General features: G+C 35.9%; 1 protein-coding gene across 1 annotated transcript; it reads right to left on the minus strand.

Annotated features, from left to right (window-relative positions):
• Nucleotides 1–294: 294 nt before the first annotated feature.
• EIF2S2 (eukaryotic translation initiation factor 2 subunit beta) lies at nt 295–19296 on the minus strand. Its single transcript, XM_031953877.1, has 9 exons — nt 18939–19296; nt 13060–13237; nt 11882–11985; nt 8406–8541; nt 6079–6179; nt 5467–5615; nt 4763–4819; nt 3295–3380; nt 295–2523 (listed from the first exon to the last, which is right to left on the minus strand). The coding sequence occupies exons 1-9, from the start codon at nt 18951–18953 to the stop codon at nt 2348–2350; spliced, it is 1002 nt and encodes a 333-aa protein (XP_031809737.1). The 5' UTR covers nt 18954–19296; the 3' UTR covers nt 295–2347.
• Nucleotides 19297–19714: the final 418 nt, after the last annotated feature.

Here is a 19714-nt window from a genome sequence, read left to right on the forward strand (position 1 = left end):
ACACTTACTAGGCCTTCCTGACAGTGAACATATGGAAATACTGGATTGGAAGATTTCTAAGGACATTCTCTAGCTCTTAAATTCTAGAATGAACCAATTGCCATAAGATTAGCAGACATTCGTGTTCATCATAGACATGAATGAAGCAGAAATGTGGATCATGGAAGTCGTGGAAGGGACCTACCAGATTTAGTCCACCACCCCACCCCAACTTTCTATTTTACAGATGTGTCCCAGAGTCCAACTATATTTCATAGAACATAGGTAAACATAATTACAATAATTTTCAGTTGATTTTTATTGTTCAGAAGAGATTAAAATCAGCAGTGATTTTGCTTTAAAAAAAAAAAATCTCAACACATTTGGGTGATTTGCACTCAGTTCTTAATGAGTCACTGTGGTCCAAGGCTCAAGGTTCGCCCCTGAGGGTCATGCAAGGATTTCAGTCAAGACTTGGATCAAGACTTCTAACCTACCCCGACAAGGGGAAGGTAGTTCTAGTTCTTTTCCAGTCTTCCTGACCCTTTGGAATACAGAAGCGTGCTAAACAAAACAAGACAAAAAAAAAAAAAAAAAAAATACCAACCAAACCAAAAAACCCCCGAAACAAAACAATACAGTCCTAGGTGTTACACAAGAGGCACTGATCCTGGCTTTATTCACTCAAAAGTTACATCCAACATTTGTTACAGCTCTTTCTTCAAATTCCAAAATGCTTTTAGAATCTCAAACCTGAATTCAAACTGTTGATTTCAAATTGCAATCAAAAATTCCAAATAAAAAAAATGACTTGCTAGTAAAATTGGAAACTGTTAGTGCAGATACAAAAAAAGTAAAATCCAAATAGAAACTTGTTGAGTTCAAAAATCAGTATAGTCAGCAGCTGTCGTATTAGGCTACCGAGGGTCTAGACACTGTGGGTACATGCCCAACAAACCATCCACCCACTAACTCTTAGTCAAGCTTCCTTCCCTCTTGGCTTATACTTTAAAATGAAGGGTCACAGTGATTTAAAAATAACATAGCTAAGTCATTTGAGAGCCAATCCAACCTTATACAGAACACATGCTCAGTAACTTATTTAGATGGGTTTCCAAAACCCTTGGTCATGAAAAGTAGAGTGTGCCCTTCTAAATTAGCTTGTGTCAGACGATATAAATGTGGCCAGTGAGAACAGGTACACATGTTTTATTTTAATTATTCCTTTTGGTTCCTAGAGGTAGAATAATTACTTCATAATCAAATCCACTGGAGGTGGCATGGCACATTCATTTTCTACTGCTAGAAACCTGGAATACTAGTTCCTGGCTTGCTGGCAACAATCTCTCTCCTTTGAAGGGCACTCTGCTTTCAAAATATACAAAAACAATTGTTCACATTGGGATGTTTTGGAACATAGGCTATAAGCTGAAGGGAAAAAATGCTTTCTCAACACCACCATCCAGATACTGTTCAATGCCATATACCATACAATCACTTTTACATTGACCTAGTGTCCCACGGATGCCAGGTTGAGTTAAAGTAGTAGCAAAAAGTTCAATATTGCTAAGACAACCCCGAGTTGCAGGGAAGAGAGAGCTCTAAATAGTCAGGGTATTAACCAGCTTATCCTTCCATTTTCCACATGATCATAGTTAGAGGACACATGCATGAGGTGGAAGTGAGGTAGAAAGTAAACAATTCTCACATCTTAAAAAATATAGTTCAAACTAACATGATCATCCCACAAAAATTGGGAATGTCTTGCTAAGTAAATAGCTCCTCCTGGATTTACCACTCTTCCTATCCCTTTAATGTACTTCTTTGCCCATATGAATCAGTGCTGCTTCTTATGTTTCTCATGAGGAGCTGAGAAGCTATATCTCCAAAGTATACACTAAAAAGCTCCAGTCCTCAACACTAGGAATGGACAGATATTCAGAGTCTGCACATAATCACAGTAAAACTGTTTTCACTGCATTTGTCAGTTATGGGTTGGGTTTTTTTTTTTTGTTTGTTTATATATGTTTATAAAAAGGAAACTGAAGGACAAGCCGGCATGAAAGAGTCACTGTTAGAATAACTTTAATTTATCTTGCATTTTACAGAAGTCTAGGAACGGTTTTTAAAAAGCACCTCCTCCTTTCCCCATCATGTTTCTCTGACAGTTGTTAAAATATCAATGAGCATCAAACAGCTTGAGGATCTGCACCTTGCAAGGATTTCACAGACCAACCAACCCAATGCCAAATGAGAACTCGGCAGCTTTTATATCTTGCTTTTAATACAATGGTAAATCCATTCTGATTGTAAACCTGTCCAGCCACATCTCCAAAACACTTTGCAAAATCCAGTGTCGATTAGCAAATTAGTTAGCTTTGGCACGGAGCTGTGCTCGCTTGCCTGTGACGGCCTGGAACCCAGTTTTGATGCTGGCAACGGAGCAGCGAGAATGGCAGGTCTCACACTGTAAGAAATAGAGTCGTGTGTCCTTCTGCAGGATTGTGTCTGGTGACCGACATGTATGGCAGGTGACATACTCCTCTGTGAAAAAGCAACATAGTGTCAATAGTGTACTGCTCATAAGAGACATAAGGAAAGTGACTTGAGCTTTGGGTCAATCACAGTTACGTTTGGGCAAATTTGTAAACTACTAATATAAAGGCACAAAACAGCCAAGCCTGTTGGTCTAGCACCAGAAAACACAACCTGTCTCTTCTAAAGCTTTGGGCATCTGGGTACCAAAAAAAAGCTGTTGTTGAAAAAAGGTCAGACCTCTCCAAAACGTATAATGGTCATATTCCCCAGAGAGAACCTCTCCAGGTGCTAATTACCATCTGAAAAGAGTTCATACTGTTTCTGGCCAGGTGGAAGGACAATCATCTGACACTTTATCTAACTTGGTAAAAATGACAAATAAGCCACCATATGCTTTATTATGTAAAAGTGAGTCTTTAGGAAGACAGTTTAATCAGCCACATCATGTTACTCTGTTCAGTTGACCTCTGGAACCAAATACTAGCTTTTGATTGATATAAAAGCTAATAATAATCATAATACCAGCTACCATTTTTATACATAAGAACTAAGGCAGGCAGAGCTAAATGACTTGCCTGTGATCTCATATCTAATATGTTTATGGGACAATAGTTGAATTCCTATTTTCCTTATTCCAGACCTACACTCTATCCTTTCATAAGGCCAAGTCGAGCAGCAATCCTTTAAATACTTCTATTTCCCATGGTCCCAAATTTTAAGTCCATTCCAACTCTGTTTTATGATGAGTTACAGTATAAAATCAAATACTATACTTACTGATATATCTTCTCAAAACGTTTTCTATCTGTTTCTGTTGAAATCTTCCTTTGATTACAAGTTGGTTATTACCATCTATGGAACCACTATTGAGGAAAAAAAATTCATCATGAAAAACATTTAATAAAGACAATCAAATCACAATGCCTAGAACAGAGTTAACTGATGTCTAGAATACAAAGTTTTCTAAGAGCATACTGTTTCATTCATGTTAGAAGGGAAGTAACTCTGGTAGAACAGAGAGAACACCTAGGCTAGAAAACTAAGATTTCGCATTCAACATTACTCTTTCCTGTGACTTCAGGCAAATTACTTAAACCTTCTAGGTTCCAATTTCCTCATCAGAAAAATCAGGATGGTAATATTTGCACTGCCTACTTCAGAGAGTCAGAAATGAGTTATGAGTTATATTTATGTATAAAAGTCATATTACAAACTATTAAATTAGTTAATCTTATTTCAAACAGAATTTTTTGGTAACAGGGAACTTTATTGGTTTCAAGTTCAAAATAACCAACCTTTGGGGAAAATAGAATGTTATTTTAAGAGAATGAAAGGAAGGTCTCCATTGCATTAAGTTGATCCTTCTAGGAGGTTCAATGGAAAGGCTTATGAACACCACTGTACAGGAGAATAAAGACAAAACTGCAGACTACTCTCCCTTTAGGTGATCAAATCAGATTATCCACTGATTTGCCAAAGACAGCTTTAATTTTACTGTCCACATACATTTAGTGGGCCTTTAATGTTTGTGGGGAACAGTGCTAGGTACTATGGAAGGCAAAATAATGCCTAACACTAGTCACAAGGGGCTTTCTGCTGCAGCTGAAATTGCCTCTCACACTGAGACAATGATGGTTAACAGTGGCTTCATTCTGAATGCAACCCAACTCCCCAGACTTCACAGAGAGGGGGCACTATGGATATAGAAGACTACATAGAATAAGATTCTCTCTCACCCCCTTTCCCCCCATCCACCCAGCTTAAATGTTTTTGTTAAAAGGGATGGCTGTCTGGAAGGAGAAAGAAAATAAGTGATATTAAAAGCAGAAAATGTTTTTTTAAAAAAATTCTGTAGAAGCCTCCCTAAGTTAACTTCTATAATAGGCTAATTGGCCATTTTATTAGGTAGAAATTTAAAAGATGAAGGAACATGCTATATTTAACCATTTGTCCAAAAAGGATAAACCCAATGTGGTTAAACTCTAATGTGAGGCACTTGGGAATGCACCAAGATCACTTTAATCCTTCTGTTTGAAAGCCTGGACTCTCTTCAAATGAGGTACTTTTTTCAGAATGACTAGTCTCATATTTAATGAAGTCATATTGTTCTTAACATTTCTTTCTCTGGTAATACTTTACCAGTGTTTCCAAAATGTATTTCAAGTTTTTAAAGTCAAGTGAAGTTCTAACTAAACTTTTTAAATTGTCCATAAATGCAAACTAATAAAACAAAATGTTCATTTACCTTGTACCCAATTCAGCCAATAAAAATGCCAGGAGATGTTTGGGTTGACGATGTAATCTAAAAGGAAAATACCATATTCAACATTCACAGTCTAAGGAAATAATTTATCCATACTCCTCCCCCAAAAAATTCTAACTATAAAAAATGCAAAATACTATATATATGTAGATAGTTTTAATATTCTGGTTTTATTAATTAGACCCTAATTGTTGTTAGGAAGCAACACCTGTAACTAGTAATTTAAAGACAAAACTTTTTAGAAATGTTTAAATTGTTCAGTTGGTGACTACAGATAAAAGTCACAAGAGAATATATATATGTAAGAACTCAGTTGGAGATGGAAAGGTGGGTGAGGAAATCAGAGAAACAAAAATATTAATAGTTGCTGATTAATGATCAAAATGGAGAATAGTCTTATAGTTCAACATTCATAAAGAAGTAATTGAGCCTAGATGACAAGTTACTAAGTACCTGTTTTTTTAAAAGGTCCATGACAGAAAAAATTGGCCAGATTTATGGAAAGAGATGTTGCACGACATTTTCTAGCTTTCCAACTCTACTATTTATAGAAGGAATGTTTCTTCAGAAAAACATTTCCAACCTTACTAAGCTATGCCAAATTCAATAGTTATTAAGAGTGAAGGATCTGTTTTGACAAACTGTATTCAAATTCAAACTTAAGAAGTTTCTCAAGCAGTACTTACAGTTTACAGATATCTGTGAAGTTGACAAAAGAAGTTTTCTTGGTTCCTACTCTAACAACTTGTGGAGGTTTCATGACAAATTTCCTTTTTTCTCCAGCAACCATATCTGGATTCTTTTCCCGCATTATATTGAATACTCGATTCAGCAACTACAAAGGTAGTTACAAAGGTAAAGGCAATTAGTGTACCCATTTAGTAAGACAAGTTCTTATTCTTTAATTTCACAGATCAGAAGTAACATTTAACAGTTGCCCACTGTGTATAGAGTACTGGGTGCTGAATGTCACAAGATTCATTTGGGAGTATAAAAATTGACAAAATCTTCAATAAGAAGGGCGTAGGTGTTAATATAGATCCTAGTGGGAACTAATCTTCAGGTCCTCTTAAACTCCTAACAACATGTTGATGAGAACATGATCTGACTCAATCCAGTATGGATCAGATCAGATTTTCTCAAGATGCTGGCGCTTATAATGTGCTTAAAGAGACTACAGTAAGTGTTGGCAGTGGAAAGGCTGAACATGATTGCCTGTTGAACAGGCATTTGAGTACTGTTTATATAGCTGAATAACAGATGTTCAGGTATTTTTAAAACAAAAAGAAATATTTTACCTCATCATAAGTATAATCTCTTTCTGAGCCTGCCCATGCGGGGCCAGTCTGATTGCTGAAGGAAATTCCATCATCCTTTTTGTTGTCTTCATCTTCTAAAGCTAGAGATAAAACCAAAATAGATTCCCAAGAGAATTAAAGGTTCTTATTTATACCCATTATAATTTAATTCATACATTAAGGCAGCTTAAAGCACACAGGCTACTTGAAATAACTTCCACATAACTGTTTAAAAAAAAAAATCTGAAATGTATCTTACATTTACACAATGCTATGAGATTGAGCAACTGATATATAATCAATACTCAGAACAATCCTTAAGGTAATATCATTGCAGGAATACCATATGTAACAATGAGCCAGTCATTAATATGCTAAAATAAAACCTATCCTATAATGTCGCTTAGTTCATTTGCAACAAATTATTTCCAGAACAAAAGATATGTCTATAATGCTATTCCACCTAACTTCAAATTTTCCTAGAATTAGTTATGGATCACATGACTGTGTTCTGAGATGACAGAGTTTTAAAACTTGAAACTAGGTATCTTCTCTGAGGTTACACATGGTTAGTGAAGACTAATGACATAAGGACACAAATGCTCCCTTAGCTAGACCAGATGTGGATAGAAAGCCTTGAGGGTATGAAATGTCTGTCAACAGGATAAGGGCAATAGATGGTCAATATAGATTTTATCCTATTAAATACCCACTAGAATAGAAGCAAATGGTAAGGAAGAGACAGAGGCAGGAGGGAGTATCATAGAGTATCTGAAAAATGGCAAAAAGGCAGATGAAGGAATCATTTCTATGAACGAAACCAAATTAATAAAGTTTTGGATACAAAACACTTTTTCACACAAAACTAAAGAATATCAAGAAAAACAACTCAGTAACTGACAGGCTAATTGATCTACCCATCAACCAGAAATTCCAAATTGATTTCTAATTAATGAAAGGACAAAATTCTGGGGATACTGTTGGAGAAGTACAAGCTACTTTTTACTAAAAATGTGATCAAAAGCTTTTTTTTAATAACAACTTAGTCCTGTTCTCAATCAAATCCAAAACAAAAAACAAACCAGAGGGTGAACATGACATAAAGTATCTTTTTCGAAAACTATACCAAGGATAAACTTGTTGGTTAACTAGAAATTAGTCTCAAAAGCCTTATTGACAATGTTCTGATACCCATTCAATTTCATGATAAAGCCAGTTCTCACGTGCCCTACACAGTCCACCCACCAAAGAATTGAAATAATGCAAACTTACATAAAGTGAGAACTGTCTGTACTAAAAAAACTTCACATTTAATAAAAAATTAATCTCTTTTTATCAATTTCTTATTTGTACATATAGAGTAAACTTGAGAATTTATTTCCTTTCATTCTGATTGAGGGCACAGGAAAGTTGACTGAAAGATAAGGATCATGGAGGATCAAACAGACTGAGGATTCTTGCATTATACAATTCTGCCTCTTTATGGCATCCAAAGTAAGGCAAATCCTCTCATTCTCTGAAGCAGGAGCTAACGGTACAAAAGATTAAAGAAAAAATTTCTAATTTATCATGCCATAAAGTTCTTCAGGCATACCCAAGAATCCAGGCAGTTTAGTTAGCAAAAAACAAACCAAAAAAACACCCGAATGTACTTTTCTGGTATTTAAATATACTTCTAAAGCATGTTGTCAAATGGTGTGTGTGTGTGTGTGTGCATACACACATGTAAGAGAGTCCACAAAATGCACATGAGCTCTCAGAAAAAGACAAAATATTGAAACTTAATACCTTATTTAATTTCACATAAAAATAAATCTTTTAAGCTCTTCTATAGAATATTGGCCATTTAAGAAATGAGCAACTTACTATTTAAAATTCACATTTGATTATGGTAAATGAATGATAATGCAGTGTGTAGAAAAAACTAACAGGAATATTAAGACAAAGCTGAACTGATTTTTTTCATTGTTTGGCCAAGGCCCTCATTAATAATGCAAATTAATAGTGATAATAAGTTTGTAGGAAAGTATTCATAGTATTTGATTTGAAGTAAAAATAAACTATATTTCTTTACTTTCTAATTTGGAATGACCCTATGATAATTCAGATTTAGCCAGTAATTCTCAAATCTTACTTTAAAGAAAAATCACCAATTTATTCCCCTACCATGTCAAGTAAAATCTGTCTGTCTTTCTTGTTCCTCTGCTTTCCTTTGTCCAGCTTATGGTAGAAGGACCAATGAACAAAGAACTGCTTTCAGAGGAAATGATAGATGGAAGTCAATAGTCCAAGAAGTTGCTGTCTAAACAAACAGGTAATATACCTACCTTCATCTTTCTCTAGGATTTCATCCTCATCTGGGAACTTTACATTCTTCTTTTTCTTCTTTTTATTGCCAAGCATGATATCAAGGTCATCTTCTGGTTCTGCTGGTTCTTGTACATCACTTTCAATCTTTAGATCCTTTAAAAAAAGAAAACCGAGGCCCATTTACAATATTTAATTTAAAAAAGTCATTCTAAAAGATTACAGTAGATCACCTTTTATCTGGCTTGCATGATTTGAAGGAAAAAGAGAAAATGTCAAAAATAAGTACATACATACATAATTATTAATTACTTCCTCTCAATCTTAGCCCAGTTAAAATATTACCTCCTTCCACAAAGCCTTTTCCCCAAATTGTCTAATCAGAAATCTCTCCCTTCTCCAAAAAAAGCATTTTCTTCGTACTTTTTGCTTCACTTTAAAATTTTACTTTGCATTATATATTTGTACATGTGTCTTATCTTACTACTTATACAGTATAGTGAAACTAGTAATCTTGATTCATTCAGGAATCCTCCGCAGAACTTACTGGGACAAAGCACCAAAATAGTCATATATTTGTTGAAGATGTGAATTTTAGAAAATAGATCGTAGTCAGAACACCCTATGGTCCAGGAGCCAAATCATGACTTATGGATCATAAATTAATTTTTCAGCGTACAGTCATTTTGCTTCATTCTTCTTTCCATGTCCAGTTTTCCCAAAACTTATCTTGGAGAGATGTAATAATTATATTGGTTGGCTTTTCTTACTCCTCAATTTTTTGTTCTTAATTCTTTGTTAGAAGAGATGACTTTTTGGGAGGAGGTAAGGGAAAGACAGAGAGGAAAATGGAGGTGATATAAAAACAAGATAGTAATATCAGTAGATATCTGAGTAGAAAGGTATGATGAAAAATAAGGCAATTTTAAAAAATGAATTAAGATCAGAACAGTCAGTTTATTCTTTTAATGCTTTCTGGAAACATCAAAATAACTCTCTTAAAGTTGTTTTCCCACACATTAAAAAAAAGCTTAATACTGAGTGACTAGTCATGAGACCCTGACTTTCAGATGTGACAATCACAAAACACTGATGGAAATCAGATCTTGTCACAACTTTGCTCACCAGTTTTCCTGGATTACTTTCCATTCTAGCTCCCTGTTCCTACCAATCCCAGAAGCCTAAGACTAATAAAGCATTTGTGGTAACCTTGGCAACTTTAATTTCAGAGATGTACTTATCTATTAAAGATAAGAATGTCAGTGAAAAGATATACGTACACACATACATTCATGTATATACATATATGTATATATATGTATGTATTCATAGTAGAACATGTCTGGAAGCTACTTAACACCAATGTATCACTATCAGGATCAAGTTTGGTCATCCCCGATTTATCTGTTCATACTATTGGCTAAATACCATAGTATAAACATAGTCTCAGATAAAAACCTGACCTTCAGAGAAGACACTGGCCATTCATGTTAAACTTAGAAAAGAACAGTGTGATCTTTTATTCCTATACTAGTTTTAAGTTTTAAGAACAAAAGACTTTGGTTCATTTGTTCTACATTGAAGGTATTAGCTTTCAAACTATGGCCAATCTATGGTGAAGGGTAGAAGTGAAGGGAGGACACGGATCAGTGGGAAGTAAGTAAAGAGAAGGAAGATAGGAGAGAAGCCAGAGGAGAGTTAGTAGTCATAAAAGAAATCTACCAGCCATTATTTAAGTCGCCACAAAAACTTTTCCAATTCTAAAAAATTCAGCTAAAGAGAAAATATAATTCTCAGTCTCTTAATAGGGGTCTAAGCCAAAGTCCCTAGAGTTTCAATATAAAATCAACTTAGAAGCTCAAGTCCAATTTAGGTCAAAGATGTATGGCAAGAAGCAACAGCCTAAGGCCTTAACCCACACACTTTAGCCTAGTTTTTGCTTAAAAGATATTAAAACCAGTCTCAAGATTTGCTGGCTCACCAGAATCAAGTCTGATCATTCATGTAACTTCCTAGTAGTCCAAGTACAAAAAGCTAGTGCCTGGATGGCCTAAGCAGCGACTAACAAGTATGTCCAACACAAACTAAGCTTAACTGAATCAATGCTGTATCCTTATTGAGTATCCTTTCCCTGTTTTGACTATAAATAAACCTATATGTATTAACACTTAAATGTTTTACAATTGTCTCATTTTGATCCAGCCTTATAACTAAACTACCTACAACACTGTGATACTTGTAACAACACCTTCTTAAGCTAGATACAACTAGCCTACCATGTAAAAAGAAATTTTTTCCAAACATTTACCGTCAGCAGAAACAGTTAAAAATGGATATTAATAGCAGATACAAAACAAACTGGAATTTTACATACTGTCTTCAGCCTTGAAGATTATTGTTTTCAGATATTATGCAGTAAGCTTAAACTCTTTCACCCATTTATCCAATATTTAAATATTATTACTATTACTATGACTATATGCTGTGAGTACATCGCTCTTTCTTACTATACTATACATGTATTTCTCCCTAATTTCCCTATAATAACAATACAATGATAAAGCAGCACTTTCCCATACTTAGTGAATTAATAATAATAACATGAATACAGGCAAAAATACATTATATCAAATCTCTCTAAGCTAAGAATATATAAAAACCAACAGTTGTGTTTTTGGTGATGGTGCAAAACAAATATTAGATACACACTACCAAGAAAAAAGAAAATGGAAGGAGATATAAAATGAGCTGTATATAGTTTCCAAAGTCTGCTGATCAATTTATGAGCTGAAACATTTCCCTGTTTGGTTGTGGGTTCTTTCTGGAGATGAAAAGAGATTATAAACCACCTTATGAAAGTTAAGCAATGTAAGTTATTTTGTGGGTTAACAAGTTAATTCAGTTCACTAATTCTGCAAAATCAACCAAGGGCTTTTAAATTTGTCTTTCTGCAATGTGGGTGGCCCAGAGTTAGATCATTCTACAGTTTGTAAGCCCAAGTTCTTCACCAAAACTCCACTGTTCACCAACACAAGACCACCTAAAATTTCGTCACCACTTCTGAGAATTGGATGAATTTTATTAATATTTATCATCATAGCTATTCAAATAGATACATCTTATTTAAGTTATTATACAGAAATACTTTAGCAAAAGTTAAGTAAAAAGAAGCATGACAGTATAAAACAATGACTGCAAATCTGTTATATTGAAGTAGACAGGATAAATCCCACTAACATGAAATTCTACCTATATTCTTCAAACCATTTTTCACACACCCTATATTCACAACCCCTTTAAGATGCCTATTTTGATACACTGCTAATAAGCTCTCCAAAAGAAGAGTTACTATCAGAAAGTATGAAATACAAATCTCCATTTTTTTCTTTACCTATCAATAAAGGACATGTTATCTGTAGGAAGGAACATTAGCAACTTGACTTCCAGAGAGCAAATTTTATTTTCAACAGATCACATGAGATATATGAATACTAACCTTTACACCTTCTTCAGCTTCATCAATATCAAATATCTTTTTTGTTTTTTTCTTCTTTTTCTTTTGATTGAAAAAGTTTAAGTCATCCAGGTCATCAGAAGCATCTGAAAAGGACAGCTTAGGGAATTAGCAATCAATGAATAAGCAAAAGTCAATGTTACTATTTTATCCAACCACTAAGTAGCTAAAAAGTTCCCTCTTGAAATTTGGGAATGGTTATGCCAAGGTCCAGTTAGAATAATTAACATCACAATTCAATTAAGTCAACCAAAAAGAATGGGATAAGTATTACTGCTAGCAAATTTCTGCTTTGCAGTGAACTGTACAGGAAAGAGATTCCCCTTTCTAAAACCAATCTACCAAAATCTTTTAGTCAAGCTTTAACAAATTTTTTCTCTCCAATCTGTTAAAAAGAAAAAGCAACTATTTCCAATCTGTCTTTCAGGGCTGATCAAATGTTACTCCCACATTCAAACATTAGGCCCATCCAAACTGGCCTATTTGTTGTTCTGCAATATTCTGTCTCCAAGACTTAATTCTCACAAGAAATACATTCTCTCTACAAATACCTCTAGGTGTTCCAATCTTCCAGAATAAGTTCAAGGACCACCTCCTATAAGGTGATTAAATTGGTAGTTCTTCCTAGATCTTTTTTACCCAAATTTAACTTGTACATATCTTGCATTTACTTATCTGTGTACATAGATCATATGTTGTTTCCCACCAGCACAATATAAATTACTTTAAAAACAGGACTGTTATTTTTATCTATATATTTTTTGGTGCTCTGTACATAATAAGCATTTAATAAATACTCAGTGAAATGAATTGAATTTTTTCCACTTTTTCTGTTCACTACAATTGCTACTATAAAAAGAGGCTGCCTAAATAATCAACTGAAAAACCAAGAATTAACTATAGTTTCCATGTGATTCCATATAGTTTCATCACTTATATGGCACACTGATTAATTGCATATTAACATAATTTAGCTTGAATAAGAACATAATAAATCTGGCAAGTATAAAACAAATTCTTGATGACTATTTCTGTAGGAACAACCCAATCAAATCGAGAAATGCCAAAACATGACACCCACAAAATCTAAATATTAAAAAAATATCAATGGCCATTAAATCTTAGTTTTACAATGATTTTTTTTCATGAAATTCTTTTACCTTTCTTTCTACCATCCTCCTCATCAGCTTCTACATCTCTGTCCTCTGCTGGTTCTGGTTCAGTTTCTTTTGTTTCTGAGGGTTGTGCTTCTTCTGTCTGTGTATCTCCTTCTTCATCCAGCATAAAAGGCTTCTTCTTCTTCTTCTTCTTCTTGCTCATAGTAGGGTCGAAAATCATCTGTTTTCAAAAGGGGAAAAAAAAATCAAACTTTGGGTTCATTTTATGACAAAAAGATACCAAACTCCAGTGATAACAATAGTTTGCTATAATAACATCTTTAAAATACAAGAGAAATTGCAAGAATACATCTGAAATTTGAGAAACACCAAACATGGTAAGCAATATGGTATTGTGGAAAGAACCCTGAATTTAAAATTCAAAAAAAGTCCTGAGTTCTAGTCTTAGCTCTCACTTAGGTATTTCCTCCTCCCTGGCTTTTTATCAGTTTCCTGGAGATGATTGGGCCAGATAAATCTTTGAAATTCTGTGATTATTTTATTTCTGAAGGTTATTTAATCACATCCCATCATCTTACATAAGGGTAGAAAAAAAAAAAATCAACTACCAAATAAAGTCCTATTCTGATGCCTCACTGGGGAATGGAGGTAACCCATTCTCTTACAAATTCTGCCAAACTGAGACTGCTCAAAAGTCTGAGGCTAGTATCAACTCTTTATCCCAGCCACCTATGTTTGGTAAAGCTCACCATGACACTGACCACCAGTTGATTTTTTTGGAGGGTAGGGAGTGTGACAGGGTTGGTAGGAAACAAAGCAATTCAAACCATTAGTTAAGGTGTTGAAAGGTTGAAATCTATAGGAAATATACTTATCTATGAAGCCAAGGATCATTTGGAATAGGATTAAATGAAAGTTAAAACAATAGAAATAGAATGATTTCCTTTTATGAAATCAACTCTAAAAATTAATTTGTTTCTAAATTTGAGCACTAAATTCACAATGTTTTGATCTTTAATTAAGGTCAAACTGTATTCCTTCTTGACTTTCTAAGTCTTAGAACTACTTTTTCCCAAAGGCGTTGAGTGATATTATGACTGACTGTTGAAACAAGGGGATATGCTGAAAGAGTCTGCTTCCTTGAAGATTTCTTTTTCGGTATTAGAAACTTTGAGGGTTTATTTTCCCAAGCCAGGAAAACAATTCCTTCTTCTGGCCTTAAGAGATCTTTTACCTTTCATTTTCAACTCAAAGGCTATATACTTCCCTGTCCACCTTCTGTTAAAGCCTTATTTAAAGACCTGGATTTTCATTAAATTAGTATACATCATCTCCTTCACCCCCCCAAGTAGTAGTCTAAAATTCTAAAAACCTTTTCAATGTGAAATTAACTTTTAATACATTTAATTTTTTAAAAAATACAGCACTACAGTTTGGGTAGGCAAATCATGAAATTAAACAGTGAAATTACCTCCAAAAGGGTTAGGAATTACTATCCTGATGCTACCTAATCAACCAAGAAGCACAGTAAGAGAATTGCATACAATGCAACAAACTAAATAAATAGATAAATGTGTAAAATTCTGTGAAATGATATATACTTCATTAAAAAAAAGCAATTAATATTTTCACATACATTAACTCATTTGAGCTTAAAACAATTCTGAGATAGGTAATGGGTGTTATCCAGTACAGATTTGTCCCAAGTTTTATAACATAGTATGTACTTGGATACTATTGAGATTCCAAACTCCTGATTCCACTATACCATCCTTGCCTTGCGGTGGTAACTATACTAATCTATAACCAACAGAGAGCAGTAAGAGAAACCAATCATGCACAGAAAGTACTTCTATAATCTCTTCAAGAGATTATGAGACAAAGATTTTTATAATAAACCTAGTTTATCTAGAAATTAACATAAAAATCTCTTTCCTATATATTTCCTGTTGCAAAAACTATTACAATGATACTTGGTAAAATTTGAACCAAGATGGAACCATCACAAGCTAGCAAAGTCTGATGATTTTTATCCACAAAGAATTTGAAGTACCATGTATTAGAAAAGTTGTTGAAAGATAATTCTTATTTTGTCAGAAATTACTTTAAAACAAAGCTGAAACATTAACACAACTGGCCATCTCCTATAACAAGGAGTTTATTTGTCCAAAAAAATTAAAATTTTCTGAACTTGTTATTTTAGCTGGTATAAGAAATTTCCTATGAACATTTTCTCCTGACAAATGCATACCAGTGATAGCTCTGCAATTTGGTCTTAGAAGAATTGCGCCCAGTTATTTAAAAGTAGTAATAAAGGTAGTATAGTGGAATAGAAAAAGAATATGACCTTAGGCTTTGGTGAGGAAAACCTGGATTCAAATCAAGCTTCAAATATATACTGGCTATATGACAACAAACAAGTCAAAACAAGAATTTCTGAATGGCATTCTTCATTCTAATGATAACCATTAGCCAATTTAAAGTAGCATTAGAGTAAACCCTGGCAAATAAATTGTTCTCATCAGTCTGCTCTTAAAAAAAAGTAGTCTGATGTAGCAAAGAGTAATATATAAGGGGCAAAATTTTTGGAATGACTTTTGATAAATATTATTGTATCTCTGAAGTATAAAACTCTCTAGAATATTACTAGCCTTTTAATCATTACAATAAGACATTAAAGATGTTAGGAATCCAGAACTACTCAAAATTCTCAATTTTACGTACTGGGGGAAAAATACTGTTCATTTTACAGGAAAATAGGATAGCTGGAATTTAACAAAAAGGGGACTAAATTATTTAAGAAGTAATCTAATCATTTGCATATATCCCTGGTATGCAACTTTCAGGGATAAATCTAGAGCAATCTTCAGCAAGCTTAGCAAATACTTATCGAACAGTGTGTGTGTGTGTGTGTGTATATATATATATATATATATATATATATATATATATATATAAAATTTAAAGTTTTTCAAACAGCTCAGATATAATTAAAATGATGAACTGTTCCTGTAAAGTTCTAGCTCAAATTCAGGAAGTTTTAAATTCATTAAGTTTTTCACTCAGTTTCTTAACCATTAAGAATAGCTACTGTATAAAAAAATTTTAAATGAGGTTCACTTTTACTTAAAACTATTTTATGTTAATTTTGTTTCTATTTAGTTGAATTCGTCCTAAATAGGGAACTCAAAATTTAATTTGCCTACATGGTTTAAGTCTAATGTCACTATTAATAACATGATGACTGACTCAAATAGAATTTCAAAAGTCTTCTCCAAGTTTCATTTTACTACACTTTTATTTTGTCTTCAAAGAAATAATCTGGATTTAAGCAGCTAATATTTGTGGAATATTAATATATTAATTTGACCTACATAAAAATAAAAAACAGGAATAAAACAATTTTAACTTTATTAGGAAATAAAGCTAACAAGGGAAGAGAAAGTTCAAAGCCCACTACCATATTACCTCTCCCAAAAGACAAAACTGTACTTCTTAAAAAAACAAACAAACAAACAAACAAACACCAATCTATTCTGTGGTTAAGTACCATAGGTATTGAAACTATGTTGTGTTTATTTAAGAACTAATACATAGACGATATGGTACTCATTTAAAACCTTTTTTACAAGGTATCCATGTCAGAGATCAACACTGGAGAATACCTTTGTTGTGACTGAAGACCAAAGCATTATGCTTTGTGAATGAGATCTAAGTTACAGAAAAAACTGGTCTAACAACTGATTATTTTTTCAAATAAAAGCATACTGGTTAACTTATGACAACTTTGGAACTTCTGATACATTTAGACCCCACATAAAATTATAGGTAAGGCAAGAAAAAAGGCCTTCTGAAGTTCCAGCGATAGGACTCTAAATAACTATGTACATGTAGTATATTCATTAATTTAAATATTGATTTTAAAAAATTTTTATTTGAAGTAGTTAAGATCTTTTTCCTTAAAAACAACAAAAAACCCCACCAAAAAACCCTCCCTGTTGTCTCTTAAATTCCAATCTCCTAAACCATACAATTCCCACCTAAAATTTATGTCTACTTTCTTTATGGATTTCCTTGCTGAGTTGGGGAGTTGAAAGTAATGGAACTGAAACTTAATAATTTGGTATAAGGAATTCCAAGGTAATCAACTCCCTCTCCTAATGCAAACCAGCACTTGCACTCCAACTTATAGTTTTAGAGAGTGCTTGGGACAGTGAGAGGTTAAGTGACTTGCCCAGGGTCACAAAGTCAGTACACTCAAGAGCCTTAAACCCAGGTCCTTCCTTAGAGTGGGGGCCAGATGTCTTCTATTCAAATTATTCTATGGACCCTTTCCATGCTTCAATCCAGACAGAAATAATCACTTTGGGAACTCTTCTTGTGCTTTCTTATGCTCTTCCTTAATTTTGAAATGTCCCTGTCTTCACCTCTCTCTCCTATAAGACACAAGTCACATGCTACCTCCCAAGGAAGCTAGTTTGCTAGTACTTCTTTTTGAAATGTCACAATCTCCTACCTGTGGCAATTATTAGTGTGCATGTCTCATTTCTTTTACTAGTCTACTGTCTTGTTCACTTTAACATTTTTGGATTATTAATTGCCTTTAATCGTAAAATGAAAAGAAAGAGATGAGAGAAATTCAGAGCTACCAGGAAGCAGTAGTACAACTAACTTGCTGACCTACTCAAAAACACTGTTCTTCATTTTACAGAAAAACATGATAGTTGTTACAACAAAAGATCTGTAAACCTGTAATGACTAATCTTAATATCTGCATATCCCAAAATATCATTGGGATTTCCATTAAAAAAGCATTCAATAAACTTTTTGCAAAATAGTGAAAAATCAGCTGAAAACAAAATATAGCACTATTATTTTCCAAGTTTTGATATCCGCCTTAGTAGTTTCTAAGTGCTGTATCAAAACAAACCTACTCCCCTTTCCATTTCAAGAGCTGACCAATAGAACGCAAGTGTCTACCTGGTTCTTCATAAGATGAAATTCTTCGCTACCTAGGAATATATCCATAATGTTATTTTTAACTTTACACTAGTTTTAGCCTTTGCTTAAAGTACTTTTAAAAACTATTAAAATTCCAGGAAATGTGTGCTCTCAAATTTTCCCCAAGTTCTTCCTAAATCAGATTAAATTCCTCGAGGGCTGGATCTCTATTGTTTTTCATCTACTTACCCAGCACCTAAGTCACTGCAGAACACCTACTAGAAGCTTTAAAATGAATTTCATTGATAACAAGTCATCCGGCAGTAGGTTACGGATAATTCACTTTACTGTAAAGGTGCAAAACCACATACTTAGGGAAAAAATCCTACTAAACTTTGGCCGGATCATCTGAGAAGGCTCGGGGGTGCAGAGGGAAGCCCTCCGGCTAAGTTTCAGGGCTCGTTCCTCTCCTTAGGGCTGGTACTACTTTCTCTGGCACTCGCAGACCTCTCATAGCCACGCACGCCGCCCAGCCCCTCCCAGGGGCAGCGGGGGCAGGTCTGGGGCCGGGTAATGGACAGACTTGAGACCACCCTGGCCAAGTTCCCTCCCTTCCGGTCTGTTTCCCAAGGGCCATGCCGCCACCCCCACCCCTGAGGCCTCGCTTTCCCCCACGACCCTTTCTTTAGCTCTAGCTCCAAGCAGCCCCCTAAATCTGCGTGACCCCGGCCCCGATCTCCCCCCCGACCAAGACGTGGGGGCCGGGCCAGAGTCCAGGGTTCTACAAGGAAACAGAGGGAAATTGGGCGGCTGCGATGCCGGGCAGGGATCCCCCGCGCCTAGGCCCCGGTCCCCACCCCCGGCTGGCCCCGCGTTCCCTCTCACATGGCGGCCGCGGGTAGGCCGCAAGCCCAGCCTGGCCGGCCCCTCGCACTGAGACGGCCGCTTCCCAGCCTCCGACGCCGGGATCGAGCCCTCACCTCGTCCCCGGACATGGTTGCGGCTCGAGAAGATTCGCTGCAGACGAAGTCAGAGGGCCCAGTCGCCGTTTCAAGTCCCGGTCCGGTAGGGCAGCTCCTACTACCGCCGCTCCCAGCACCGCACTCGCCTCTTGCATCAGCGAAAGGGGGTGGGAGTTTCCCCTTCGACCTCCCGGCGCCCGACCTGCGCCTGCGCCGAGTCCGCCCCCTTCTCCACGCGCGCGAGAAGCAGGACCCTACCGCCGCTCTTCTTCAGTCTTCCTGCTGCACGACGCCCTGTCTGTCATGCTGGGAGTTGTAGTCTGGACCAGGAAAAGGCCGTTGGAGAGAGGCGGGGAGAGGAAGCGGTCTGCTTGCGCATGCGTTCTAAGGACCCATGGAAACGTCCAAGTGGTACTTCTAGAAGGGTTGTTGTGGAAGGTTCTATGCTGCTGGCGTGAGGGGATTGTTGGAACGGAACGGGGAAGTGAATGCTTCGGGGAGGTTCGCTAGGCTCATCCGGAATGCCGGCCCGAGATCTGCCCCTCCTTAAAACTAAAGTTTCCTCCCGGGAGAGTGCCCCGGCAGCGTCCGCTCCCCAGCCTTTCCCACGTGTTTGTAGGGAAGTTGAGCCGGCCGCAAGCACCGTCACGCGGGGCTCCAGGTAGGAGCTAGAAGTCACGTTGGAAGTCGGCTAGCTCAGCTGGTTCCGGGAGGAGAGGCTCCTGCCGGGGGCGCACGGCGAGCCGAGGTGACCGCCGAAGTCGGATGACGTTAGCTCGGTGTGTGCACCGTGT

Source organism: Sarcophilus harrisii, chromosome 2 (genome assembly GCF_902635505.1).
Source record: "Sarcophilus harrisii chromosome 2, mSarHar1.11, whole genome shotgun sequence".
NCBI lineage: Eukaryota > Metazoa > Chordata > Mammalia > Dasyuromorphia > Dasyuridae > Sarcophilus > Sarcophilus harrisii.